The sequence below is a fragment of the Cynocephalus volans genome, chromosome 12, assembly GCF_027409185.1.
Source record: "Cynocephalus volans isolate mCynVol1 chromosome 12, mCynVol1.pri, whole genome shotgun sequence".
NCBI classification, from domain to species: domain Eukaryota; kingdom Metazoa; phylum Chordata; class Mammalia; order Dermoptera; family Cynocephalidae; genus Cynocephalus; species Cynocephalus volans.
Genome location: NC_084471.1, coordinates 101,308,130 through 101,331,493, shown reverse-complemented (window position 1 = coordinate 101,331,493; position 23,364 = coordinate 101,308,130). Strand labels below are relative to the sequence as shown.

The 23,364-nt window shown below is 35.6% G+C and overlaps 3 protein-coding genes across 8 annotated transcripts in view; all 3 read right to left on the bottom strand.

The window, feature by feature from the left end:
• Positions 1–1,289: 1,289 nt before the first annotated feature.
• Positions 1,290–8,529, bottom strand: MAGOHB (mago homolog B, exon junction complex subunit). Of its 5 annotated transcripts, none has more exons than XM_063075776.1 (5): positions 8,226–8,529; positions 6,011–6,069; positions 5,193–5,303; positions 2,875–2,957; positions 1,290–1,402 (listed from the first exon to the last, which is right to left on the bottom strand). In XM_063075776.1, the coding sequence occupies exons 1-5, from the start codon at positions 8,488–8,490 to the stop codon at positions 1,303–1,305; spliced, it is 618 nt and encodes a 205-aa protein (XP_062931846.1). In that variant the 5' UTR covers positions 8,491–8,529; the 3' UTR covers positions 1,290–1,302. The 5 variants fall into 5 exon arrangements, with proteins under 5 accessions (XP_062931846.1, XP_062931847.1, XP_062931849.1 ...); XM_063075777.1 differs by having other exon boundaries at positions 8,397–8,529; XM_063075779.1 differs by having other exon boundaries at positions 6,011–6,112; positions 8,397–8,438.
• A 5,636-nt stretch (positions 8,530–14,165) lies between these two features.
• On the bottom strand, positions 14,166–14,977 carry LOC134360439 (large ribosomal subunit protein uL30). Its single transcript, XM_063074819.1, has one exon. It carries the CDS (start codon positions 14,969–14,971, stop codon positions 14,225–14,227), a length of 747 nt encoding a protein of 248 aa, XP_062930889.1. The 5' UTR covers positions 14,972–14,977; the 3' UTR covers positions 14,166–14,224.
• A 21-nt stretch (positions 14,978–14,998) lies between these two features.
• The window catches only part of STYK1 (serine/threonine/tyrosine kinase 1), a 75,357-nt gene continuing 66,991 nt past the window's right edge, over positions 14,999–23,364 (bottom strand). For both annotated transcript variants that reach the window (XM_063074817.1, XM_063074818.1), the window contains 5 exons: positions 22,342–22,425; positions 19,995–20,203; positions 18,315–18,355; positions 17,591–17,687; positions 14,999–15,976 (listed from right to left, as the gene is read on the bottom strand). In XM_063074817.1, the coding sequence (XP_062930887.1) occupies positions 15,772–15,976; positions 17,591–17,687; positions 18,315–18,355; positions 19,995–20,203; positions 22,342–22,425 (636 nt within the window). In that variant the 3' untranslated portion in view covers positions 14,999–15,771. The remainder of the gene's footprint in view (positions 15,977–17,590; positions 17,688–18,314; positions 18,356–19,994; positions 20,204–22,341; positions 22,426–23,364) is intronic.

Below are 23,364 nucleotides of genomic sequence, written 5' to 3'. Positions count from 1 at the left end.
CAAAAGATAGCCACTATCCATGTGGCCTATTTAATTTTGATTCAAAATTAAATAACACTACAAAAAAATGTAGTCTGTTGGCACCAATTACACCAGTCAAGTGGAAAACCAATGGATGATTATAATAGACCTTATACAGTAAAAGATGTTAATTATGGAATCTAGATTGACATGTAGGTGTTCATTTTACAATTCTTTCTATAGTTCTGAATGTTTGAAAATTTTCATAAACTGTTAGAAAATTTAAAAAAACTAACACTCTAAATTTGGTTACACTAGGTATATCTCAAGTAATCAGTGGACACACGTGGCCAGCGCCTACCCCACTGGACTGCATATAGAACATTTCCTTTATCGCCAAAAAGTTTATTGAACAAAGCCACTCTTAGAGCCTAGCTGGCAAGCCTTCAGAAATAAATTCTTCTACCCTAAAGTCAGTACTGAGCAGGCCCTAGGGCAAGTGGATTATAACTACCAGGACAGCACAACTTTTTAAAGAGTAGGCGTTCAGATGAAGAAGTAACAGAACACAAGAAGTAATGAAAGATGAAGTCTATCAGAAAGAGGTTGAAGGAAACAGAAAAAACAGGACCTGGGTTCATTAGGAGTTAAAATATATGTATGCATACACATACATGTTTAAGTCTAAATGTTAAACAATTTTTAAACCTGAGAACTCACTCAGTTATATTACACACATACAAAATATACATATTGTGAAATATGGAATAAGGCCTAATCAAACATGTGCCTAATTTCGGGTCCTGACTTTATTATTGTAACTCTTTAGTAAATCACTGCTTATACCAAAAATATTTAAATGTGAATAATCCCTGAGGGGTTTGTAATAAATGTAAGAAATCCAGAACCTTCTGTAAATAACTTCTTTTTTGTGACCACCAAAAAATTAAATTTGGCTACATATTTCTATCCGAAAGAACCTCTGCCACAGGATATACCAACTAGAAGAATTTTTTATTATCTTTAAAGTAAATCAAAACATAAATTCCTGAAGAATTAAAAAACACTCTCCTTCCAGGCTATATGTTTTATTGGAGCAAAATTTCAACAAAAGGTGTCTTTTATTTATGAAATTTTATGTTTGTGAGAACCTTCCAACCCACATGGACCCAAGTGAAAGTAACCATTCAACCTTTTTATGTATTTTATTATTTTCACTTTACATACAAAAACTTTTTGTTTCCTTCACATTCATAAAAATCCCAATAATGTAAATGACAAGTAATCCCTCCCTTACCCATCCCTTACTTAAATATACAAACAGCTTCAAAAACATGCAATTTAAATTGGTTTAATCTTAAAATGTAATCCAATGAGACTGAAAACTAAACATTTCAGGTCCTGTACCAAATAGTAAAATACTCGAAGGCCTTCTGGATCCCTAAAATTTAAAAAAGTAAAAGTTACTCTTTTGTTCCTAGAATAAAACATAATTTTATAAATTAATTTCTAAAACAAAACAAGATCAAAATTCTGTCACAATTATGTTAATGGAATTTAGGAGAAAGGAAGGATTTTGTTGACAACTAAAATGGACATAATGAACAACTAACACCTCTATCTTTTCTGTAAGAAAAAATAAAATTTCTTCATCAGTATTCAATTTTATATTTAAAGTTTTTATCTCCTTATGAAAGTAATAGCTACACATCACAAAGATTTATAAAACAGAAAAAAATAATACTTATAATGTGGTACTGCTACCACCCTCACAGAATAATTATAAATACTTGTGTTTCTCTATTATTTTTTGTAACTAAAATCATTCCTACTGTGCTTTTTCACATTACTTTCTCCATAGCATTAAAAAAATAATAATTCACCAATAATTTTTAATTGAAGAATTCTCTCCTTGTTAAACATTTGGATTATTTTTCAGTAATAATGCTGTAATGAGCTTCTTAATGCATAATAAAGTTTTTCCAATATTTGAGAATATTTCCCTAGAATAGATGCTCAGAACTAAAATTACTTGGTCAAAGATGAATGAAAAATATTAATAGTTTTTGATGCATATTACCAAATTGCTTTCCAAAAACACTGTACCAATTTACAATCCCAGTAGAGTATGAATGCCACATCCTTACCAACTATAGGAAAATAAATTTGACATCTGGTTGGTCTTTATGAACACAACCTTTTGTCTCCAATAGTTATTATGCATTCATTTCCTTCTCCTTTCCTCTAATAAATATTTATATAAAGCACCTATTATGTGCCAGGCACTCCACTAACTTCGGAGGTACAGCAAGGTTCTCATGGGACTTACATTCAAACCAGTAAACAAATAAATTTTTACAATTTAGGGTGATAGGAAAAAGTGACAGTACCATGGAGGCATTTTGAGGGGAAGGCATGGGAAGAAATGGCTTAAAGTAATGGTATCTGCTACAAAGGTCCAAAGGAGACACAGAACTTGAGAAAATAGAAGCTAAGAGCAATACTTAAGCTATACTGAGTTTGTCCTTTTTTTTTTTTTTTTGAAGTACTGAACCCAAGAAGGAACTGATATGATATGAGGTTAATGAGGCTGATAGAATCAAATAAAAATTTATTTCTTTAAATTTTCTGATACTATATCCAGATTTTTCCACAAAACAGATAACAAAATTTGGATATTATTATACATAGCTGTTAGATTAAGAATTTTTTTGACAATCAGTGAAATACCCTCCTAACTTCTCTGAGAGACAAGATAACAAGCCTTTAGTGACATAAAAATCAGAATTAATCTGCATTACAAACTGACAAGATGCCTCTGAAACAATCTTACCTAACAAACTGATTACAGTTCTAAAATGGGCCTTTCCAATAAGTTACGCCAATTTAGCTAAAATGCTCTAACATACTTACTTTGACTGATTTACATCAATAAGAGAACCTATTTTTGATGTGGTGAAAGAAATGTGTTCATCTCCAATTACAATTTCAAGCTCCTGAAAAAAATAAAATAGCAGAGAAATGTAGTTAATATAAAAATCTATCCCTGATGTCTGTATTCTTGCTAAAAAGAGGTCCCAATTTTAGCTGCAAGTTTTCTAGCAATCAATAGAGGGGGAAAAGGGAAAAAAGAAACTTGACCTCTTAGACATAAACTATGTCCTTAAAATAAAAACCTCATCAATTGCTCACAAGCACTGCCCCCAATTTTAGGACCAACCAAGAAGTGCTTTCCAGAGACATCTTAAAGAAGACACTATAAAATGAAATGACATGAAATGTTTCTTATAATGTCAGTAAAAACTAAAGATATCACTTTGAAGCACATGTTATAAAAATAATTATATAAATAGAAACCTATTTTTAATAGGATAAATACAAACACATTTTCCCTTTCTATAAGGTTTTACAAATAAAACATATAATATTAATAATAGCTATCACTTTAGCACCACTATATGCCAAGCCTGCTAAAGACTTTACAAACATTTGCTATAATCACTAAAATAACCTTTTAAGGTAGGCTTTGTTAGCCTTATTTTACAAATGTGTAATCCAAAACTCATGAAGAGGCTGGCAAGTTAGCTCAGTTGGTTAGAGCATGGTACTGATAACACCAAGTTCTAGGGTTGAATTCCTGTACCAGCCAGCTGCCAAAACAAACAAACAAAAAACCTCATAAAGCATAGGAAAACATCTGGTGATATTTACAACAACTAATAAGTAATAGTACTGATATTTGATCCCAGGTCTTAAAGACTAACATTCTTTTGAACTTACAAAACAATTAAAATTAAGAACTAGAAAAACAAAAACATAACTTTGATGCTCCTAATGTGACATATCACTGTATAAATTTTTCTCTATATTGTTTTTTTTAAACTCATTTATTTATTTATTTCAAATATTTATGAGATACAAAGCTGATTGTCCCCCCTCCTGCCTATGACGAGGGGGCCAGATTCATACTGAGGGCATAGTTGAAAATCTAAAACCAATTAGTTAAGAGGCTATGTCTATGACTTTTCAAGATAAATTAACTGATGCCCTTAAGACAGTCCTAGCTATAGAATCAGAAGATCTAATTATGCACAGTTTATGGCACACACCAAATGGAGAATTAAATTAACTAAGATTAACTGAGATTGTCTAACAATCATAAAATCTTTGACTTAATGATCCAACAGACCATTTCTGGAGCATGCCTACTCCTCTCCACTAATCAAAACCCATGAATACAAGATCAAGGGGGTAGATGAAACTGGGCTCTCCTGGAGTCTAAAAGATATAAAAGGTTAGCTGCTGTTGTTTCTGCTTTTTACTACATATGTATATATGCATAAAACAAACTGAAGTCTAAATTTACTTTTTAAAAATGATACAATGCTTAAAATAAATACTGTTACTATTACCTTTGCTTTGCTAAATAACGTTTCTTTAAATAGAAGAGTTAAGTTACTGCTACAGAGTGTCAGCATCTGTTAGATTTCTCCATATTTTCTTCTAGTCAAAGAAGGTGTGATATAAAGTATAATCCTCAGGAATATACAAAAGTGAAATTAAATGTTTCTTCCTTCTTGGGGTTGTAATTAAATATTTCTTCCTTCCCGGGGTTGTATCTCATTTCTCCAAGAGTTGAAAAGACCCAATTCAGAAACCAAACTGTCTTTCTACAGAGTGAAATTAGGTCTTCAGAGTTCTTCAGAAGCCCTTGGAGAAACACCAATTATTCTGAAGGGAATATGAGAGGCAAACGCAATGGTCAGTTTGAACAGAGAAACCAATCAAATCTCTCTCTGGGGCATAAGAATGCAAAAAAGAATTTTGAAAGTTATAAATTTGGAGAAAGCAAATTTTACATAGTAAATAAGAATTGTAAGTTGCAAATTTAACAAAAAACACTTGTACTTATTACTAATAAAAGCGATTAAACATACAATAGAAATTAATCATAACAGTGTGACAATATCCTAATTTTGGCTAAGGTGGCTACAGAGAAGATTGTCCAGAAAGATATCTAAATTTAGAGCTCGGCACTGACTCTTTTACTACTAGCAGGAAGCACAAAAAACGAAGCTAAATGAAATAAAATTAAAAGGTATTTACCAGGTGCCTACTAAATGTATAAAAAAGAATCAGTGAGGAACCATTCTAGATAAACAAGGGGAAACATAATAATTATACTATCAATTTTTAATATTCATGCATTTAAAGAATCATTAAATACAAACCTGTCGGCCAACCCTATCAGGGGGAGGCCACAAAGCATCATCTTCTTTTGTAATTTCACTGTCATCTATAATTCTCTTCAGTTCTTCCATTACACTCTTGTGTACATAAGCCTAGAAAAGAATCATAATAAAATTTCACTTCAAAATGCCTATGTCTTCCCACAACTAAGAAAGAAATGATAGAATGGAGTTACAAACCCTGAATATTCAAACAGAATATCACAGAAAAACTTAATTCTGATTTCAAAAGTACAGGATGAAATAAACATTCATCTTTCTTAAAAATATTATTTTTCTTTACTCCCTTGCCCTTTCCTTTAATATATATTTTCTCCTCTTCTAGAGCCCTTTTGAAACCCTGTATTTTGCCTTTGTAACATGGAGACTCAAATATCTTCAAGTAGTTAATGGTGACAACACAAGCTATAAGGTGGATAGAGACAAATGCAAGTTGCACATCACAGTAAGTGTTCGGAACTCTTTCTTATTCCTAATGTTTGAGACTTTCTTTTAAAAATCACACTATGCTAATATCACGATTATCAATTAGTTCAAACACTGAACAGAATAAAAAAGACAAAGGTAATTTTAAAAGGAATTAAATGATATATTCAAATGTGGGACTCCAATTTAATATATTCAGATTGCTTCTTTTGTTGTTAGAGATGCTACAAACATATCTGACTTAAATGTAAACTCTTTTCAATCTACAAACTGTCTTCTTTATAATACAGCCTTACATGTACTTTTGTAAATTTAACACAAACATGAGGAAAATGGGCTAAATATAAAAAATTAGACATTTGAAAAGAACATACCTCTTTTCTGATCATGACATCATTTTTGTAATTGCTGTTGTTGGCATATCTAAGCTTTCCTGTGGGGAGTGGAAAAAAATTCAATCTATAACAGCAAAACTGCTTTAAAAAAAAAAAAGAAAAGAAAGAACATCATAAGCAACTTTGAAGGTAAAGACCATTTTATACTACGACCTTTATTAGTGTGAGGGTACTTCAAAAAGTTCTTGGAAAGATTCATATTATCTTTTCATTCTATTTTTTCAGTGAACTTTCTGAAGTACCCTCGTATTTCCTCTCTCCTAGTGTAAGACCAATGATACATGTGTAGATGCTCAATAAATACTTGCTGGTAAGTTGGCTAAAGTTGAGCTAGCCTAATTTTTTGAATATTTCATGCCTTCAATACATTATGGGTCATTTTTAAGGCTTGTTTTCTTCAGTTATACCATAAACTTTTTGGAGAACCCAAAAAAGGAAATATTATTTCTTTTAAAGTCTGTTATATGTCTCAATTGGTGCTAGGTGTTTTACCCAGAGCACTTAATCTAATCTGTAAAACAATCCTAAAAAGCAGGTTTTATTCTCTCACCTATTTCTAAGTGAGAAAACAAAGTTAAGTAACTTGCCCAAGGTCATGAAAGATTCAGATCTAGATCCACTTTCTTCCAATAGTCATGTTTTCTCCACTATGCCAAAATGCTCTCTTTCAATTATTTTCCTTCAAATTAACATATGTACATAATTATGGTAATACTAGTTTCTTAGAATTCTGACTAGGAAATATACATACTATATGCTGCTTCTGGATATAAACTGACCAGTTTGTTAGGTGATTTATATTTAATTTTAGCTCATCATGACTTTTGTACCCCCGATGTATGCTTCTAGTGGCTGGTCAGTTGCCACTCCCTACGGGAAAGCCAGATACAGCTACAATGAGCTCCTGGCCCTCTAAAATGATAGGTTACGCTAATGAGGTGTGCCCCTTAGGAATGTCAGTCTTTGTGACTATTACCAACAGTGGAAATAAGTGGATGAGTAAATTTCTGCAGAAATTTACCTGGTAATATTGGGATACTTAATTTATGTGACTGACTAAAAGTAATATGGACAAGCTGAATGGTGTTCACAGGCAAGAGGACTAAAAATACTACATAAGGAAAGAATAGATGAATTCAGGTAAATCTGGCTACTGAGCCAAATTTAGAAGAGAATGAGGAAAGCAAGGATGAGTAAGATGATTAAGGTTTCTGAATAATCACAGGGCTTTAGTTACTCTGAGTTTTGCCTGAAATGTTTGATACTTTCGTTTTCCTGATATGGGATCCTCACCTAATTTTTCATTCATGCTCTCATAGAATCTTCTCCAAAGCACGCATATAGCACTTAATATATCCACACTGCTTTATGGTTAGATACATCTCTGTGTCTCCCACCAAGACATAACTGCTTGAAGAAAATTAAAGTCTTACTCAATACTGCACCCTCAATTTTTGTATTTACACGTTGCCCAGCACGTAATTGTGCATTCAAAAAAAACAAAAATCTGTCCATTTGAACTGTCCTCATTGCAGGGAGACAGAGTTCAATATACAGTAACACTCTCTAAAGAGAGTCAGAGCTGTCAAAAGATAGAATTGCTGCACACTACATGGGCAGCAGTTTCATTCTGCCCTGTGCTCACGCTGTTCTTGCAGCCTGTTTTTTGCCCTCAGAGGCCAATACCTAATCTTATTCAAGATTCATCTAAAGTGTCTCGTCCTCTAGTTAGTTTTTCCAGACTCCCTCTAGCGGAAGTAACCTCTCCCCTTTTTCGGCACTCATTACGCATCCTATAATGAACAATTGTCTTTAAGCCCCTAAAACACATTATACTTGTTTGTTTACACGTCGAGCTCCTCCCCGTCAAAGCAGCCTTAACACACATAGCCTGAATAAAATGAATGAGTGGGTAGGTCCCAAAAGTTACTGGCCACCGAAAAATTTTAAACATCCACTGGACCACCGCTTGGTAAGGGTGGTCTTAAAAATGGTCTAGCATTAGGTCGATAACCTACGTACTCGTGCATGGCCTTTAAAGTCCCTTCTGGTGCGCTGATTCTAGGATTCTGATTACTGCAGGTTCAACTTTTCAGTTTGTGGCAGAATTAGCTTTTTTGAATTAATTTACAGCAATTAGTCCTGTTTTACTTAAAAAAAAAAAAAAAACACTCAGGCTTCTCATATTCTTAACCTCCTCTTTCCTTCGGTTGAAGCAGGGGCCGTAGCTGCCACCGTACCCCGTTCAGGCCCACCGCGGCTCGCTCCGGCCACCCCGCCTCGCCTCGCCCGCGGCCTCTCCTGAACTTTTCCCTTTGCCAGCACCGCGCGAGGTTGCGGAGCCGGCGGCCCGGCCTCTGCTCACCGTCCGGCCGAAACTCGAATTCCAGAAACTCGTGTCCAAACTTGCCCTTGTGCCCTACATAGTAGCGCAGGTAGAAATCACTAGCCATAGCCATTTTTACTACGGTGAAGCCCGCGGAAAGGGCCTGCCCACGTGCCGCCCGGCGCCGGACAGTGACGTCACCGCCCCGGAAAAAGGCGTCACTGCGCGCGCCTCTTCCGCCTCCGGGGCCCTCAGGGGGAAGCGTGAAAGCGACCTCTCGCGTGAGCGGCCGGAGGCGCGATGGCAGGGCGCAGTCAAGTGAATTTAGATTTTTAGGATCAGAAGCACATTATTTTCAAAATTAAGTAGATTACATTATGTTAGCAAAGAATATAAGTGTGAAAATATAACAACATTTTTTATGCGCTTAGAACTAAGGTTTTTTTGCAAATCGCCTTTGCTTTTCGCGACTTCCTGTGAGATGGGTGTGGCTTTATTCCCCTTTAACTGGTGAGATGAGTAAAGATAAAGCCCAGGATCAGTGGCGGACCTGGTATAGGACCCGTTACTCCTGTTTGATTAATTCCTAACAGGGGGCTTTCCCCTTCTGGAAAACGATTGCTAGTTACCCTTCAGCTAGGATCCTGTAGTAACAGAGACAAAGTAGAAGGAATTCATCAGACCAGAGGTCTGAAATTTTGAAAAGCACGTGAATCTGCAAATCCCTGGCGTGGTATAAAAGAGTTCCTCTTAATATCAGACTTTCTAAGGTGCTTCCATTCATTCAGTAAGCGTTAACCTTTTCTAGCCTGTGGGGTTTCAGCAATTTGACTTAAGATCAAATAATGGTTTAGCCCTGTTTCTCGCCAGGTAGAATCAAATAGGGGAAGTGAAACAACGCTCCAGTGTGAGATGGTTTTGAAGGACAGGGAAAGACAGGGTGAGCTTTTACACAAAGTCTGCTTTTCAATTATTATTGATCACCCTCTTATTACCAACACACAGAGTAATCCTGTCTGTTGGATGACAACCTCCTGTGAGATTTAGTAGAAAGTGGTAGTCAGAGAACCTGGAATTCATTCCCAACACTACCACTACCTAACCTTGGTCAAGTCACTGTCTCTAAGCCTGTTTGTTCATCAACCAAATGGATATATACAGCAGTCAACTTTGCCAAGCTCACGGAATTGTTGAGTGGATCAAATGAGATAACGTACATAAAATAAGCTTTGAAATGTATATAACATTATAAATATTAACAAGCATTTTCTATGTGCCAGAAACAGCTGGACAGTAGTAATAAAGACAGGGCCATTTGCATTTGCAGTCTAGAAAAGAAAGCAAACATGTAAGGCAAATAGCAGAAGGGAACAATTGCTGTAATGAAAAATACATGTAAAACAGGCTGATAGTGCAGCAGAGGAAGCAAGTCATTCTGTTGCAGAGTAGGGGAATTTGAAAAAAGGGGAATAACAGAGAAAGCTTATGAAAAGAGGTGTTGTTTGAACTGGACCTTGATGGGTTAGGTAAGTTCTGTGCATGTTCAGTGGGAAGGAAAAGCATTCCAGGCAGAGAATGGGCTGAGCAAAGGCACAGTGGTGTGAAAATGCATGTTTTGGGAAAGCTAGGAATTTAGTATAGCTAATACATAAGGTTCACGGAAGTGGAATGATTAGAAAGGTGGGTTTGGCCAGGTTATCTTGAGTCTATATTAACAGTTATGTAATTACTAAGAAAGAAAAATTATTCAGTCCTTCTATAAGCCACCATTTTGGAAAATACATAAGAAACCTAAAGCACCACAAGGTGACTAGCCATTCTAATTTGCCCAGGATTGGGCAGTTTCCTACAATGTGGGACTTTCAGTTTTAAAAACCTTGAAAGTCCCAGGAAGACTGAGATATTGGTCACCATACTTATCATGAGAATAATTCACAGAAATTTGAGCACAATATTCCATAGTATCTCTGAAAATATTGGCTGTGAATCCATCTGGTTGAATTAGATGAGAAAACTCATTCAATATCTTTATATTCTCTAATGGATTTCCCTGAAGTTTTTGGCACATGTGCCAGCAGTCATCTTCATGTCTACCTAAATAGAACTGTAGATACCACAATTTGTGACTGTGTAAGTAGAGGTTATGGAATGCACAAAGTATTAAGATTTTTTTTTAAGTGGGCCAATTACTGTCTTGATCCCCTAAAAAAGACTTACCAGTTTAAGACTAATCCTCTATAACCCTATTTGTTTTTAAGATGAAATATGAAACTATATTTATGTAACTCTTCATATTTCAAGCCCAAAATAGGTACCTCTTATATTGTGACAAAGATTACAGCGTGATAAAGCATTTGTGTTTTGTGGTCTTCTCAGGTGCTACACAACAGCAATGTGGAAATGTTATATATGGCTACTGAGCACTTGAAATGTGGCGAGTATGACTGAGGAACTGAATTCTTAATTTTGATTAATATACATTAACATTTAAATAGCCACATGTGACTAGTGGCTACCGTGTTGGGCAGAATCTTCTCATAAACTTTTAGTTGAGCTGGAAATAGTGAAAATATTTTGTGAACATTGTAAAATTTCAGTTGCTGTAGACTCTAAATTAAAATGTACTTACTGATATGGGCACAATTTACTTATGAATAAATGTTTGAGCTGCTTAAATTAAGCCAGAGTACGGTATCTACCTTTGCTAACACAGTGGTCAATTCCAACACACCTTGTGAAATTGGTAAAAACTAAACCTTTTATTTCCAGCTCCAAATGAACTGAAGCTTCATTCACAAGTTTAATTCAAATACATAGTATTCATTGAAAAAAATAGTGATTTACCACTACAGTGTTTTAAGTTTATTTTTTTTCAAATTTATGATGATGAATCAAGTAGGGAGCTATGGTCAGAAAAGATCTTTTGTTATATGTGTTAATTTAGTCTTTAAAATATTGACTTTTCCTACATCTATAATTTTCTGTTCCTTTGATCTCTCTTTTGTTTTCCCTTTCTACTCCTGCTGGTGTTTGCCTTTTTGCCTCTCTATTTAAAATGATCAAATCTTTCCTACTTCCAATTTAAAGAAACATGTTCTAACTTTAATGCGATAAACATTAGAGATAATAGTCTTATGTTTTTATTTGTTCTCTTTATCAGTAACTTTTGATTAGCTTTGATTTTGTATTTACAGAACAAAAGTTTTCAGGGCTATTTCATTAAGTTAAATGGATCAGAGTAGTAAGTCAAGAATAGGAATAGTATCTGGTCTAAAAGAACGTGCTAAGGTGGCTTAATTTTTTTTTTTAAAGCCAAAATGAGGTAGTCTATTTCAGTCCTTAGTCCATCCACTCACCTTTTTCTTCTGTTTTCTGTTATAGATGTCCCTATGGACTTTAGCCATATCTGTCTTTTTACCACTCAGTGGTATTACTTCTTAAATAAGAAAATCACCATCATGCAGAAACACCAAACCAGAAAATACCATTGTTTATCAGATATGTTCATATATGGTGAGCACTTGGAGCTGTTCTAGATTGTCATGACATAATGATATATTTAATTCCATTTATCATCTAAGAATCTTTTCTAGCATATAACAATATTATATGCTTCAAAAACATAGAATAACCTCTCTTATGCCCCAGACAAACAAACACAGTTAAATTAAGGGTAACAGGTTATCATCTGGCCTCCATTGTATTTGCTACTTGTTTTATTTATTTAAATGAATATGGTAAAGCAAAATTTTAAAATATATATATATATATATATTACAGCAGTGTTAAGGTTAAGAAAATTCTATCCATTAACTTACTATTTTCTTTTTAAATGGTGAAAAACACCATTATTATTCAGTTTAAAAACAGAATACCTAAGTCTAGCATGAAAAACACAAATGTTCTGCATGAACATAATTTGAGAACTGCTGGTTCAGACTATTATATGTTAAACTACATTGTCAAGTTTCCATTAGATTCTGTATCTAGGCAGATGTTTGCTCAGTTCCCAACTGTTGGAATTTTTTTTTTAACAATAAAGCATAGATGGGAAAACAGGACTGGAGGAGGGGGCAGTCAAAACAATAAAACAAAATCTATCTGGATTCAGCTTGATTAAATGGTAAATATTTTAATACTCTTTTCTATTCATTAGCTTGGAAATACTTAGTTTGTCTGACAGGTCAAAGGTGACAGAAATATAACACCAGAAATATAATCCTTTTGGAAATCCTCCTTTTGGAAAAAGCCTTTCCAAGTGAGGGAAAGACTCCGTTTTCTTAAAGCAAAAATTACTGTATCCAGTTTTCCATACCTATATCCAGAAAAACAAAATCAGGGGTAAAAATTTTAAATACCGGTTACCTGCTTCTTTCCCAAAACAAATCTGAGTGTAGATTATGAAAGGACAATCCTCCAGGTTCATTATGTGCCACTTTCCCTTTAAGTCACCATGCTGCAACCCATGTACTTCCTTGCAGCTCCTCAAACTGTGCTTTCTTGCCTCAGAGTTTTCACACATATGTCCTGCTCCTGGAGGGCTCTTCTCATACTCTGACTAGCTTCCTTACCCATCCCTAAGGTCTCAGTTTAAATGCCATTTCTTCAGAGGGGTGTCTTCATTTTATACTCCTTTCTACTATCCTATACTTTTTCTTCATAGCACTTAACACAATTTGTAACTAACTGATACCCACACAAATAAATATGTAGTGCCTCTTACTTGCTAGACTATAATCAAAAGCTCCCTGTTTCTTTTATCTTATACCTAGCCCAATGTCTGGCACAGCGAGCCTTAACGATCAATTTTTTTAAATATTCAAATAAATATTTTGTAAATTTGACTTAAATGAACAGCTGAGAGGCAACAATGGGATTCCATAAGACTTTATCATTTTGTGCAAAGACAACCTTCTTCACTTTTCCCTACTGCCACTTACTACCCATTTTAAATTCTGATTAGTCATTGTGGTATACCCACCATGGCAAGAATCATTCTTCATTTCATTGACTCATCATGACTCCATCAGGATTCCAACTTCTACAACATTTTCATCTTCCAGTTGTCTGTTCTTTAGCAGCCTTCGATGGCTTGCAGGATACCCAGAATGCTCCTTAAAATTACAGATCACCATGTTCAACAGAATTGTCCTCATCGTGGTATTTTTAATATTTTGAAATAGGAGAGGACTGCTATCATTATCCAAAAGCTCACACAAAAATGTCGACTTCATCATTTTAGTCATGTGGTACTTGTACTATACCACCATCTTTAGGCATGTCCTGCCTTACCATATCATAGACCGAGGTTCTCTTCTTGGCCACAGTAGATTTTAAATGAAAAAGATATGAAACAACCTGGGTTAGGAAGGGCAAAAGAAAGGAAACTAACACGTGTTGATCACATATTATGTACCAGATATTGTACAAATACATACTCTCGTTCAATCCTCACAACAACCCTGCGAGGTAGGTATTATCCCAACTTTACACATAAATGATCTCTTTTCAGACAATGTAGGTTGTCTCTTGAATTTTCCTATTAACATTAATTTCTATTTATTTACATTCATCTTCTCTATTATAGAGATTTTGGCAGCTGTATACCAGAAAAGACTACTTCCACTCAATAAATATTTATTTCATAAAACAAGTTTCACAGTACATCAGTGGATGATTTAAAATTAGAATCTACCATCTTTCCATAGCAGATCACATTCTTTTCTAGCCCTTGTTAAAGTCCATCTGAGCTACTGAGCCTTGATTGGTTTCCACATTTCCTGTTTATTTTATTTTATTTTTTTTCAATTTGAAAGTAGTCACTTTATTTAACTAAACAGATTGCAAAAACAATCATGGTAGATACCTTAGTTCATCCTTCTAATAAGCCTGTTGATCTGGTCTTCCCTGTTGCCAGCATCTCCACCTTCCACAAAATGAGTAGTCTTCTTCTTCATCCCACCCCGTGGAGAAGATAATTTAAAGGGCCACAGGAAATTATTTGCTTCCTTGAAGCGCTTTCCAACAGTATAGATCTCATGAATCAGATCTTCCATGCAGATGATGCCATATTTACCAAGAGATCGAGCAATCAAACTGTTATCTGTCAAGGCAATTCGCTTCTTATTGATTTTGCCATAACCACGCTTGTATATTAGTTCATTTACTGACTTCAGGTTTGGATACCCCCAAGCAATATATGGTTCCACAATCCTCAGCATGTTAATGGAAGCCTTGTTGAGCTTAACAAAGGTGCCATTGAAGATCTGGCGAAGGCGAAGAAGCTGCAACACCTTTCGGACCTTTGGGCTCACACCATTGATACCTCTGATCCTGATGACAAATGCCAATTTGGGTTCTGCAGGTACATAGAAGTTGCCAGCTTTTCTTGCCATCCTAGCCATACGAATCTCAGTTCTGTACATCTGCCTATATTCCTTGTGATAGTGCTTAGCTTTTTCATAGATAAGCTTCCTCCTTGCCTTTCGAAGCATCTTTAGGGCAAATTTCTTTCTCAGGCGCTTGACCTTCAGCTCTGCGAAATTCCTTCGCTTTTTCTTAAGGGTTTCCGGCACAGCAGGAACCTTCTTTTTCTTCTCTTCGACACCCTCCATGATTCCACCCGGAAAAGAGGGCCACATTTCCTGTTTATTACACACATACGCTCACACACAACATTTTCATCACTGATCTAACTTTGGCTCTCTAGGGTTACTCCCCTTAGTCTTATAGGGACTAGGAATCTAGCTTGATGAACAAAACACGTTGAATGTTCTTAATCATGAAATGATTCCTCCAGCTTCTAATTAAAAGTTGTACAGCATTAGATAAAAGGGGACCATCTGTACTCAAGGGGAAACTCAGATGTTTTCCTTTATAGTTGTCTTCCAACCCTACTTGAAAGGACCAGGACTGAAGAACTTTATGTCCCTCTGCCTTCTCTTGCTTCAAACCTATATTCCTGAGCAAACAGAACCTTGAATTTTCTTTCTCATCAACTCCTTTATTGGATTTCTGTTCCCAAATTCCCTGGACCTTTTAAGAGGCTAAATAAAAACATGGTTCTGGAGGAAACTAGCTGGAGGTGGGAAGAACCAGCTTATTTTTGCCATGACCCAATAAACATTACAGATTTCTAAAATCTCATTTGCAATGACACTCCAACCCTTCTACCCAGCATCTTTAGGATTGGGACAGCGGAGATGAGACTGACAGTACTTCTCAGCTCAAAGGCATGTGGTGTGTAGAGCCTCATCCAGCAATCTTCAGATTTCTAGGGAAATGTGTAAGGGAAGATCCAGGACCCATGTCCCATTTCTTCCGGTATGTCCCACTAGAAAGTCCATTCTTTGTTTTTGGAGGAATTGGTTCAAGAGTACAAAATCACCCATAAGTGTTTCTTGCCTGGAGGTCTTCAAAGGATGCTATAGCTATAGGAGAGGCTCTCCACTCTGATACCGGCCACAGCTGCATATAGTTCGGGCACCACCAACTCTGGTACTTGCAAAACAGCCTTGTCATCTGCAGTTCTAGCGGCAGCTTCTAGGCGCAAGCGTAGCTCTTTGGGTGAGGGGCGGCCGTTCTCACTCCAGCGCCAGCAGGACTTCATGATACTATACCTGAGAGAGAAACAAGAGAAACTGACTTCCTTGACAAGGCAAGTGTGTTAATAACATGTCTTCTCTCCCAACAGAACTTAATTTAAAACAAAAAAACTGTAATTTGTTAATCTCCTTCTCTTTACTCTGTCTCATGTTCTTCCCAGAAACTGATAAACTGATATTCTTTCTCCTCCTCTTTATATCACGTCTCTTAATATCATCTTCCCAATGGGCACTCTTTTATAGTAGGAATGATTTAAGATTTTTCAAACTACAAACAGTAAGACAGGACAGGTTTTTCACTATATATTGTTTACATTGTAAACAATGTACAATAAAGTAACAGGGCTAGGACTGAACACATATCTTTTTTACCCTAGACTTGAGATAGAGGTTTTAATCATTCTACTGTATTGCTAAATATTTTATGTTGGTTTTTCATGTTGTTTTAGATATCTCCTCATCAAAATGTTATGTTCTTTAAGGTCAGGTACTTTGCCATTAAAGTGTCTCCTTCAAGTATCAAGAATAGCCTTTTACACATAGAAAGCCTGCAAGAAATATTTGTAAGCAATTTCATTTTAGTATATCCAAACAGCATTACTATCTCTGTGTGTATGTGTGTGTGCATGTGTGTGTGTGTGTATATATACATATACATGAAGCTACCTCAAAAAGTGTGTGGAAAAATAGAATTAAAAGATACGGGCTGGCTGTTCATCTAAGTTGGTTAGAGTGAGGTGCTGATAACACCAAGGTCCAGGGTGTGATCCCTGTACTGGCCAGCCAACAAAAAGGAAAAAAAGAAAACAAGATAATACAAATCTTTTCATGAACTTTAAGTACCCTTGTATAGTTAAGATACTTAAATTGTTATAATCTGCTTGACACTGTAACTGTTTATTGTAGAGAAAACCAAGTGCTAGAAATTTACCCCTTCAATGCTGAAAAATTTGCAAAATGGCAACAGTTCTAATAGAAATGTTAATATATGTCTCTGCTGCCTTCTTATGCAAAATTTAACCTATTCTTATGTTTCATAACAGTCCCTTTTTGAGCTTCATTGGTAATATAATTTGGCATATCATTAAAAATTTTTCTACTTTCTGCCTCTAGGTTCGTTCACCAACTGTCCCTTTTTTGTGTGCTGAGAAATGAGAAAACAGAGTCAGTAATTTTTAAAAGTTAAATAAGAGCTGGTATACTCTGAATGAATAACTCTAGTGCAGTGGATTTTAGGACAGCTGTCTTTGAACTGAGGCTGGCAGAAGACTGACATTTAGACAAATAAAACCCTACTGTACTTGCATTGAGTTTGGTTTGCTTACTATATATTTTAGAAGCTTCTGGGGGAGTAAACTTTATCAAAATTAGATTCCTAATATAGTCATCAGTGGTTGCCTAAATATTGTGTATGGAGGTGTTTGTGTATGAATATGTGTGTATATATGATATGTATGCATATATGGTATTTGAGTAGATGTGTTTTGCTTCACAGGTTTGGTCTAGAGCTGTACATTAGCACATGTGATCAGTTGAACATCATGTGATTCACTTTGAAACGGGCATGACTAATAGGGACCAAAGAAGATTTGGAGTGAAAGATAGAGCAGACCTTTAAAAGCCACTTACATAGTGTGTGTGCAACTACTGGGTCTCTTCATTATTTTCCTTCTCTGAAGATGCTGTAGGATGTTGGCAGGAGGGACTTCAGGATACGGTGGTGCCCCTGACAGTATGAAAACAATGAGAGTAGCAAGAGAACTTTAGGGTCCTCTAACACTATGAACTTTAACTAACACTATTTTCCATCCACTTAGGCTAATTGTGTGAAAAAGATACAGCTATAGAAAAAATACTAGATAAAATATAGTTGCTCCCTGCTGATCAATTAAGGATATAGATTAGTGAATTTTGAGAAAAGGTTTTTTGGAGGAAAAGGACTGACAAGTTAGGAGAATCTTGAGTCTTTAGGAAAGTAATAAAATAAGACCTTTCCTCCACTCCCTATAACATGGGGAGGTGCTGTAGTCTCTCAATCAAATGGATTAATAAGTCAGAAGAAAACATTTTTATGTTTATACAAGATCACTCTGGAAATCATCCTTGAGATTTGAAAACATCCCTTGGAATTGGTAATTTTGGGGGAAAGGAAAGAGGAAGAGAGTAAAAAGAAGGGAATCATCCATCACTTTACAACTCTATTTCGGGAATTAGGCTTGGATTGTATGTCAGCCCAGTTCAAACTCCAGAGCTGTATCGAAACCCTTTCTCAAAGCATACATCGTCCAGCACCCAAATAAACACACCTGCATGTATGCACACAGGTGCACACTACCTTAGGGATCATCCTTACCTAGAGTCACCATCTCATAGAGAAGGATCCCAAAGGACCAGCTGTAAAAGAAACAAAACCATCTACTTAATTTCTATTTCTGCCTTTCCTAAAGAGAGCTCACTTAAATACTAGAAGCCTTCAGGAAGAATCCCATAAAGACAGCAACAAAGGATAATCAAGGGTAAGTGTCTGATGAAACAAGGAAAGTAACAGTGCCATTAAAAAGCATTTCTATTCAATCTCCTTAGATGCTCATCTCTTTAAGGACTGGGTCTATGTCTCTTTTCTTCTATATTTCAAATTAATAGATGTTTAAAAATATTTGTTAATGTCTGTGTGTGTGTGCAATCACACAAACAAATTCTAAACATAAAGACATTTCCCACTGCTTCTTTTTCATCCCTTCTATTCCTCTCTGCTAAAATTCCAGCCATTATTCTTAGCACAAGGCCGAGTGAGGTTTATCCTTTGTCCACTATTTTCTCAGTAGAGATCTAACTACTAAACCTAGGAAAAATATCAGTAGAGCAAGCTTTATGCATAACTGGCATAGACACCAGGGTATTTCAGAAAGTGTGTGGAAAAACAGAATTAAAAGACAATATGAATCTTTCCATGAACTTTTTGAAGTACCCTCGTGTTTGCCTTAGCAATATGTTTTGAGAGATGTTTATTTCACCGTTCTGTAATATCATCATTAAATGTGTAATATTTTACAGTTAAGCTTATTACCCCCAGATCTCTACTGAAAAGCAGACATCAGTGAAGCAGCAATGAAAGGTTCTTAACTGACTCACAATATTAACTGATGTTCTAACTTTCCTCTGCTGCTCATGATACTCGTGACTAGTAAGATATCCTACTTTACATCTATGTGCTTCTCCAAGTAGTTGCATTATATAGTTACCAAAAGTCAATTGTGATTTTTTACATTCCAGTTTATGTCAATTGTACATGTAACTATAATTATGTATAAATGTGTCATCAATTAAATATTATATAAACTGATTAAATAGAAGTGCATAAAAGTTGCAACTAAGTTGAATGCTTTAAAAATAGTCCATAAAAATATGTTGGTAAAAAGAAAGTGTTGTTGCACAGAAAATTGGTAAAAATAACAACAAAAGTCTGCAATCAAATTGTTTTCAAGTTTCTCACTCCATTAAGAATCATCCCAAACTGGAACTCAAAAATAAGTCATTACTGATTCTATTTATACAAGAAATATAACATATAATATCATTTAGGAGGCCCATCTTCATAAAAAGAAGCCTTGCTGCTCCTCCAAAACATTGATATTTATATGTTCTATATGTATACACTTATATGGTTTAGGCTAAATTATTTGAGATATGTATATTTCTTTTAATTTTAAAAATTCCTGGTTTGACTGGCCTTTTGATTAAATGGATCCACTTCCTTCAGATAAAACAGATTCTACTAGATTAAGTCCTCAGATGTTGAGGTGAATAATCATTTTTTTTTCAAGTATTTCTAGAAGGAATACTTGAAAAGGCACTAAAAAGGATTGCAGCCAGATACCAAACATGAACTATGTCACATAACATTTCTGCCTGATGTCTGACTTCTAAGTAGAGATTTCATCTGTAGACATAATTGGCAACAGACCCAATTATGTTCAGGGAGGACACCCAGGTGATGAAAGGAAGAAATCCGAACAATAGGAACAAACCGTACATATCCCCTCTGATGCCAGCAGGTCTCAGGAGAAGCCGTTCTGGGGCGAGCCACTTGAGAGGTATGGTTTGAGTAGAGGAGATGACCCCTAGAGTGTGAGTTTCATAAGCCAGGCCCAGTCCACAGAGCTTAGCAGTAAGATCACTTTGGAGCAGGATATTTCTGGCTGCGATGTCCCCGTGGAACAGATGCTTATCCTGCAGGAATTCCTGTCAACATGAGATCAAAGATGATCAGCTGTCTGAGGTCATGGCTTGGGTCACAGACAAAGACAGTCCTAGGAATCTTCAAAAAAGCTAGAACATTTTCTACTCTGAAAAAGTCTCATTAATAATGACATATCACTTCCAAAGCATGCTAATGTATCAGACATTTTTGCATCATGTTTAGGATTAACAAACTGAGCAGGTGATCCAAATGACATCAATACTGGATTTTAAAAGTATAATGACCTACTCTGTGTCAAACCCTGACCCCTTCTTGATTTCACTTTCCTCTCAGATAGGACCCAGCTAGACTTTGGAAAGGGGAATCGGTTCCAAGTTTCTAACAGCAGTCCTCAAAATGAGGTAATAAATACACAGCAAAATTGAGTATTGTAATAACGAATTGATATAAAGTTTTACATCATCTCATTTTGTCCCTAAGGTAACTGAATGGGGTGAATTAGGAAACTATCTTTTAGATAAATCTAAATGATTACACAAGGCTACACAGTAATTGAGTAGTAGTGACCAGAACCAGATATTCTAATTCATAGGAAGTACTACAACAACTCTAGTAATAATTTTCAAACCAGGCTGCAAATCAGAATTGCCTGAGAACTTTTTAAAAATGTAAGGTTTTCACCCAAGATTTACTAAGCCAAAATCTAGGAAGAGAAACCTGGTAACCTATATTTTAAAGAAGTATTGAAGTGATTCTAGTGCAGACAACAAAGCACTTGAGAACCACTGCACCCAATGACATTGATTTGCTGAAGTCGTTTTCTCCAGCATCAAGCTATTCAAGGCATACGGAGAAGCTGAAAAGCTATACATGACTAAAGAGCTGGAAATTAAGGCTATAATTATTCAAAAAGGATGGTATGAAAAATTAAAAGGTTAAGTAGATAATTTCCGATCATAGATGGTGAAGGAAACAGTCATTATCAGTTTTCTGTCTCTGGTGAGGTTGTAGAACACAGATATTATACTCTAATGAGAAGAATTAAAGAATGTACCAACTTCGAGGTTGTTAAAAGTAAGAAAAAATAGTATCATATTGTTTTGTAACAGGTCATGCAGGGCCTTGATGAACGGATCCCTATAGGGCATCTTGACAATAATGGCTCCGAATACAAGCTAGGCTGTATCTTGACACCCTAGCTTTATCAAGGGAACACTCAACACCATAGAGGTACTCCACTCCGAACACCACAGATAATATTCATTTATGTCAAATGTTCTTTGCCTTGTCCCATGGGAGCTTCAGCTGTACCTACTGCTCTTTTCTCACTTCACTGCCTCCTTTTTTCTTAGCTTTTCCTGATTCCACTTAGATCCCTGGTATATTTCACACCTCTTGGTAGCGAGATATATCAAATACTTAAAATAGTAGCTTCATAGAGCCCTGATTTTCTATAGCAAATGCTAATTTTAAACACAGTTATTTAAATAATTTCCTAGAAATCATCATCTAAATTTCCTGAGTAATTCTCATAAAGGTATTTTTTTTAAAAAAAACCCTGAGTTCTTTATCCTAGCTTTTCATTTAAGTTGGTTCAATTAAGGAATGATCCCACTGTTGCCCCTTCTCATTCCTCCTCTTCCACTTGTATCACATTCAGTATCAATGCAAGTGTCCAGCAGAACATGTTCTGAACTAGTTTCTTTTTTTCCAGGTATAAAGTTTTATACTTCCTTTTGGTTATGCAGCCTTTTTCACATTTAGTTTCTCTTCCTATATCTTCTCCCAACTTGCTTCCCCATTTGCTCCTTTTACATCTATTATTACTAGTATACATGAGAAGTAAGAATATCAAGTAAATGAGCATATAGCTCTTGGCCCTGGAATCAGACCCTTAAGACTGAGAAACCTTTTAAAATCCTTCTTTTTTCTTCTAAAAACCCTAAGTTGACTACTTTCTGCCTGGATTTACCAATCCTATAGTATATTATCTAAGTGATTTCATGAAGAAGGGGCTAAAAACAATTTATCAGTGCTTCAGTTTCTGCCCCCTAACTTCTATCTAAATTTCTTTAAAATATATATCCTGTCTGGGAATACAAATATGGGAAATATGGCATCAAATACCGGGCTAACAAGAAAAATCCCCACCATCCATTGTCATTTTGCCTTGTCTTACCAGCGCCAAAAGGACCTGCTTTCCGATGTGATATACTTGTTTTTCTGTGAGATCATAGAGAAGACCATCCATGGTCATCACATCCTAAAGAGACAGAGAAAAACAAAAAGTATTATAGCAAAGTGAGTTAACAGATACCCAAAAAAATTATTGCAGAAATATTCTGACATGCAAATATCAAAGCTAAGGAAAATATACAAAAATGTAGGAACTAAGATTCAGAGAGAGACTGATATAAGAGATTTTCAGATTTGCAAAGAAGTAGAATGATTTATTATCCACTGAATAAAGCAGCAATTTTTCTGGAGCTGTGTGTGTTTGTATGTGTGTGTGTGATTAATTTAGCACATTAGTTCAGTACATCTTTATTGAATGCCTACAATGTGCCAGATTCTATGTTAGGAACTCACAACACAAGAATGAGAAAAATAAAACAGTTGCTGTCTCCTGGAGCTTATTGTGCGGCAGGCATGTGGGACTTAGAATCAAGTAATTGTACATAAATAAATGCCATGAAGGAAATACACACAGTGCTAAGAGAACATGTGATAGTGGGAAGAGGTGAACTGATTCAGTTGGAGGGACAGGGAAGGTTTTTGATGGTATCTGAAAGATGAGTGGACATTAAATATGCAAAGAAGAGAAAGGAGAAGTTTGGCATAACCAAAAAATGTATGAACATGATCTGAAATAGAGAACCAGGATATTTTTGAAAAATGGAAAGAAGCTAGTGCCGCTGGGGCTTACAGATGGATAAACTCTGAAAACGGTTTAAAATGCCTAAAAACTTGCACATTGTCCTATTTACATCACTAGATGGAAGACATTAATGGGGTCCCTTACATTCAGTTGTGCAATAATCAGCATATTGAGGAGACTCAATTAATATTGAACTTGTGCATGAGCAAGTGAGAATGCAGGAAACAGCACATCAGAAAGAAGAATATATAAATAAAGAGCTAGGGAAATTGTAAGGAAAAGTATTAATTGAACATTTTAATTTTTAAAAATGTGAGTCTGAGA

Excerpts from the sequence above, each read along its gene's own strand:
- MAGOHB (XM_063075776.1), bottom strand. The coding sequence starts at position 8,490 with ATGGCTATGGCTAGTGATTTCTACCTGCGCTACTATGTAGGGCACAAG. Across the intron at positions 6,070-8,225 it reads TCAACCGAAGGAAAGAGGAG|GAAAGCTTAGATATGCCAAC; the intron begins GTTAAGAATATG and ends CACTCCCCACAG. Across the intron at positions 2,958-5,192 it reads CTGATAGGGTTGGCCGACAG|GAGCTTGAAATTGTAATTGG; the intron begins GTTTGTATTTAA and ends TATTTTTTTCAG.
- LOC134360439 (XM_063074819.1), bottom strand. The coding sequence starts at position 14,971 with ATGGAGGGTGTCGAAGAGAAGAAAAAGAAGGTTCCTGCTGTGCCGGAA.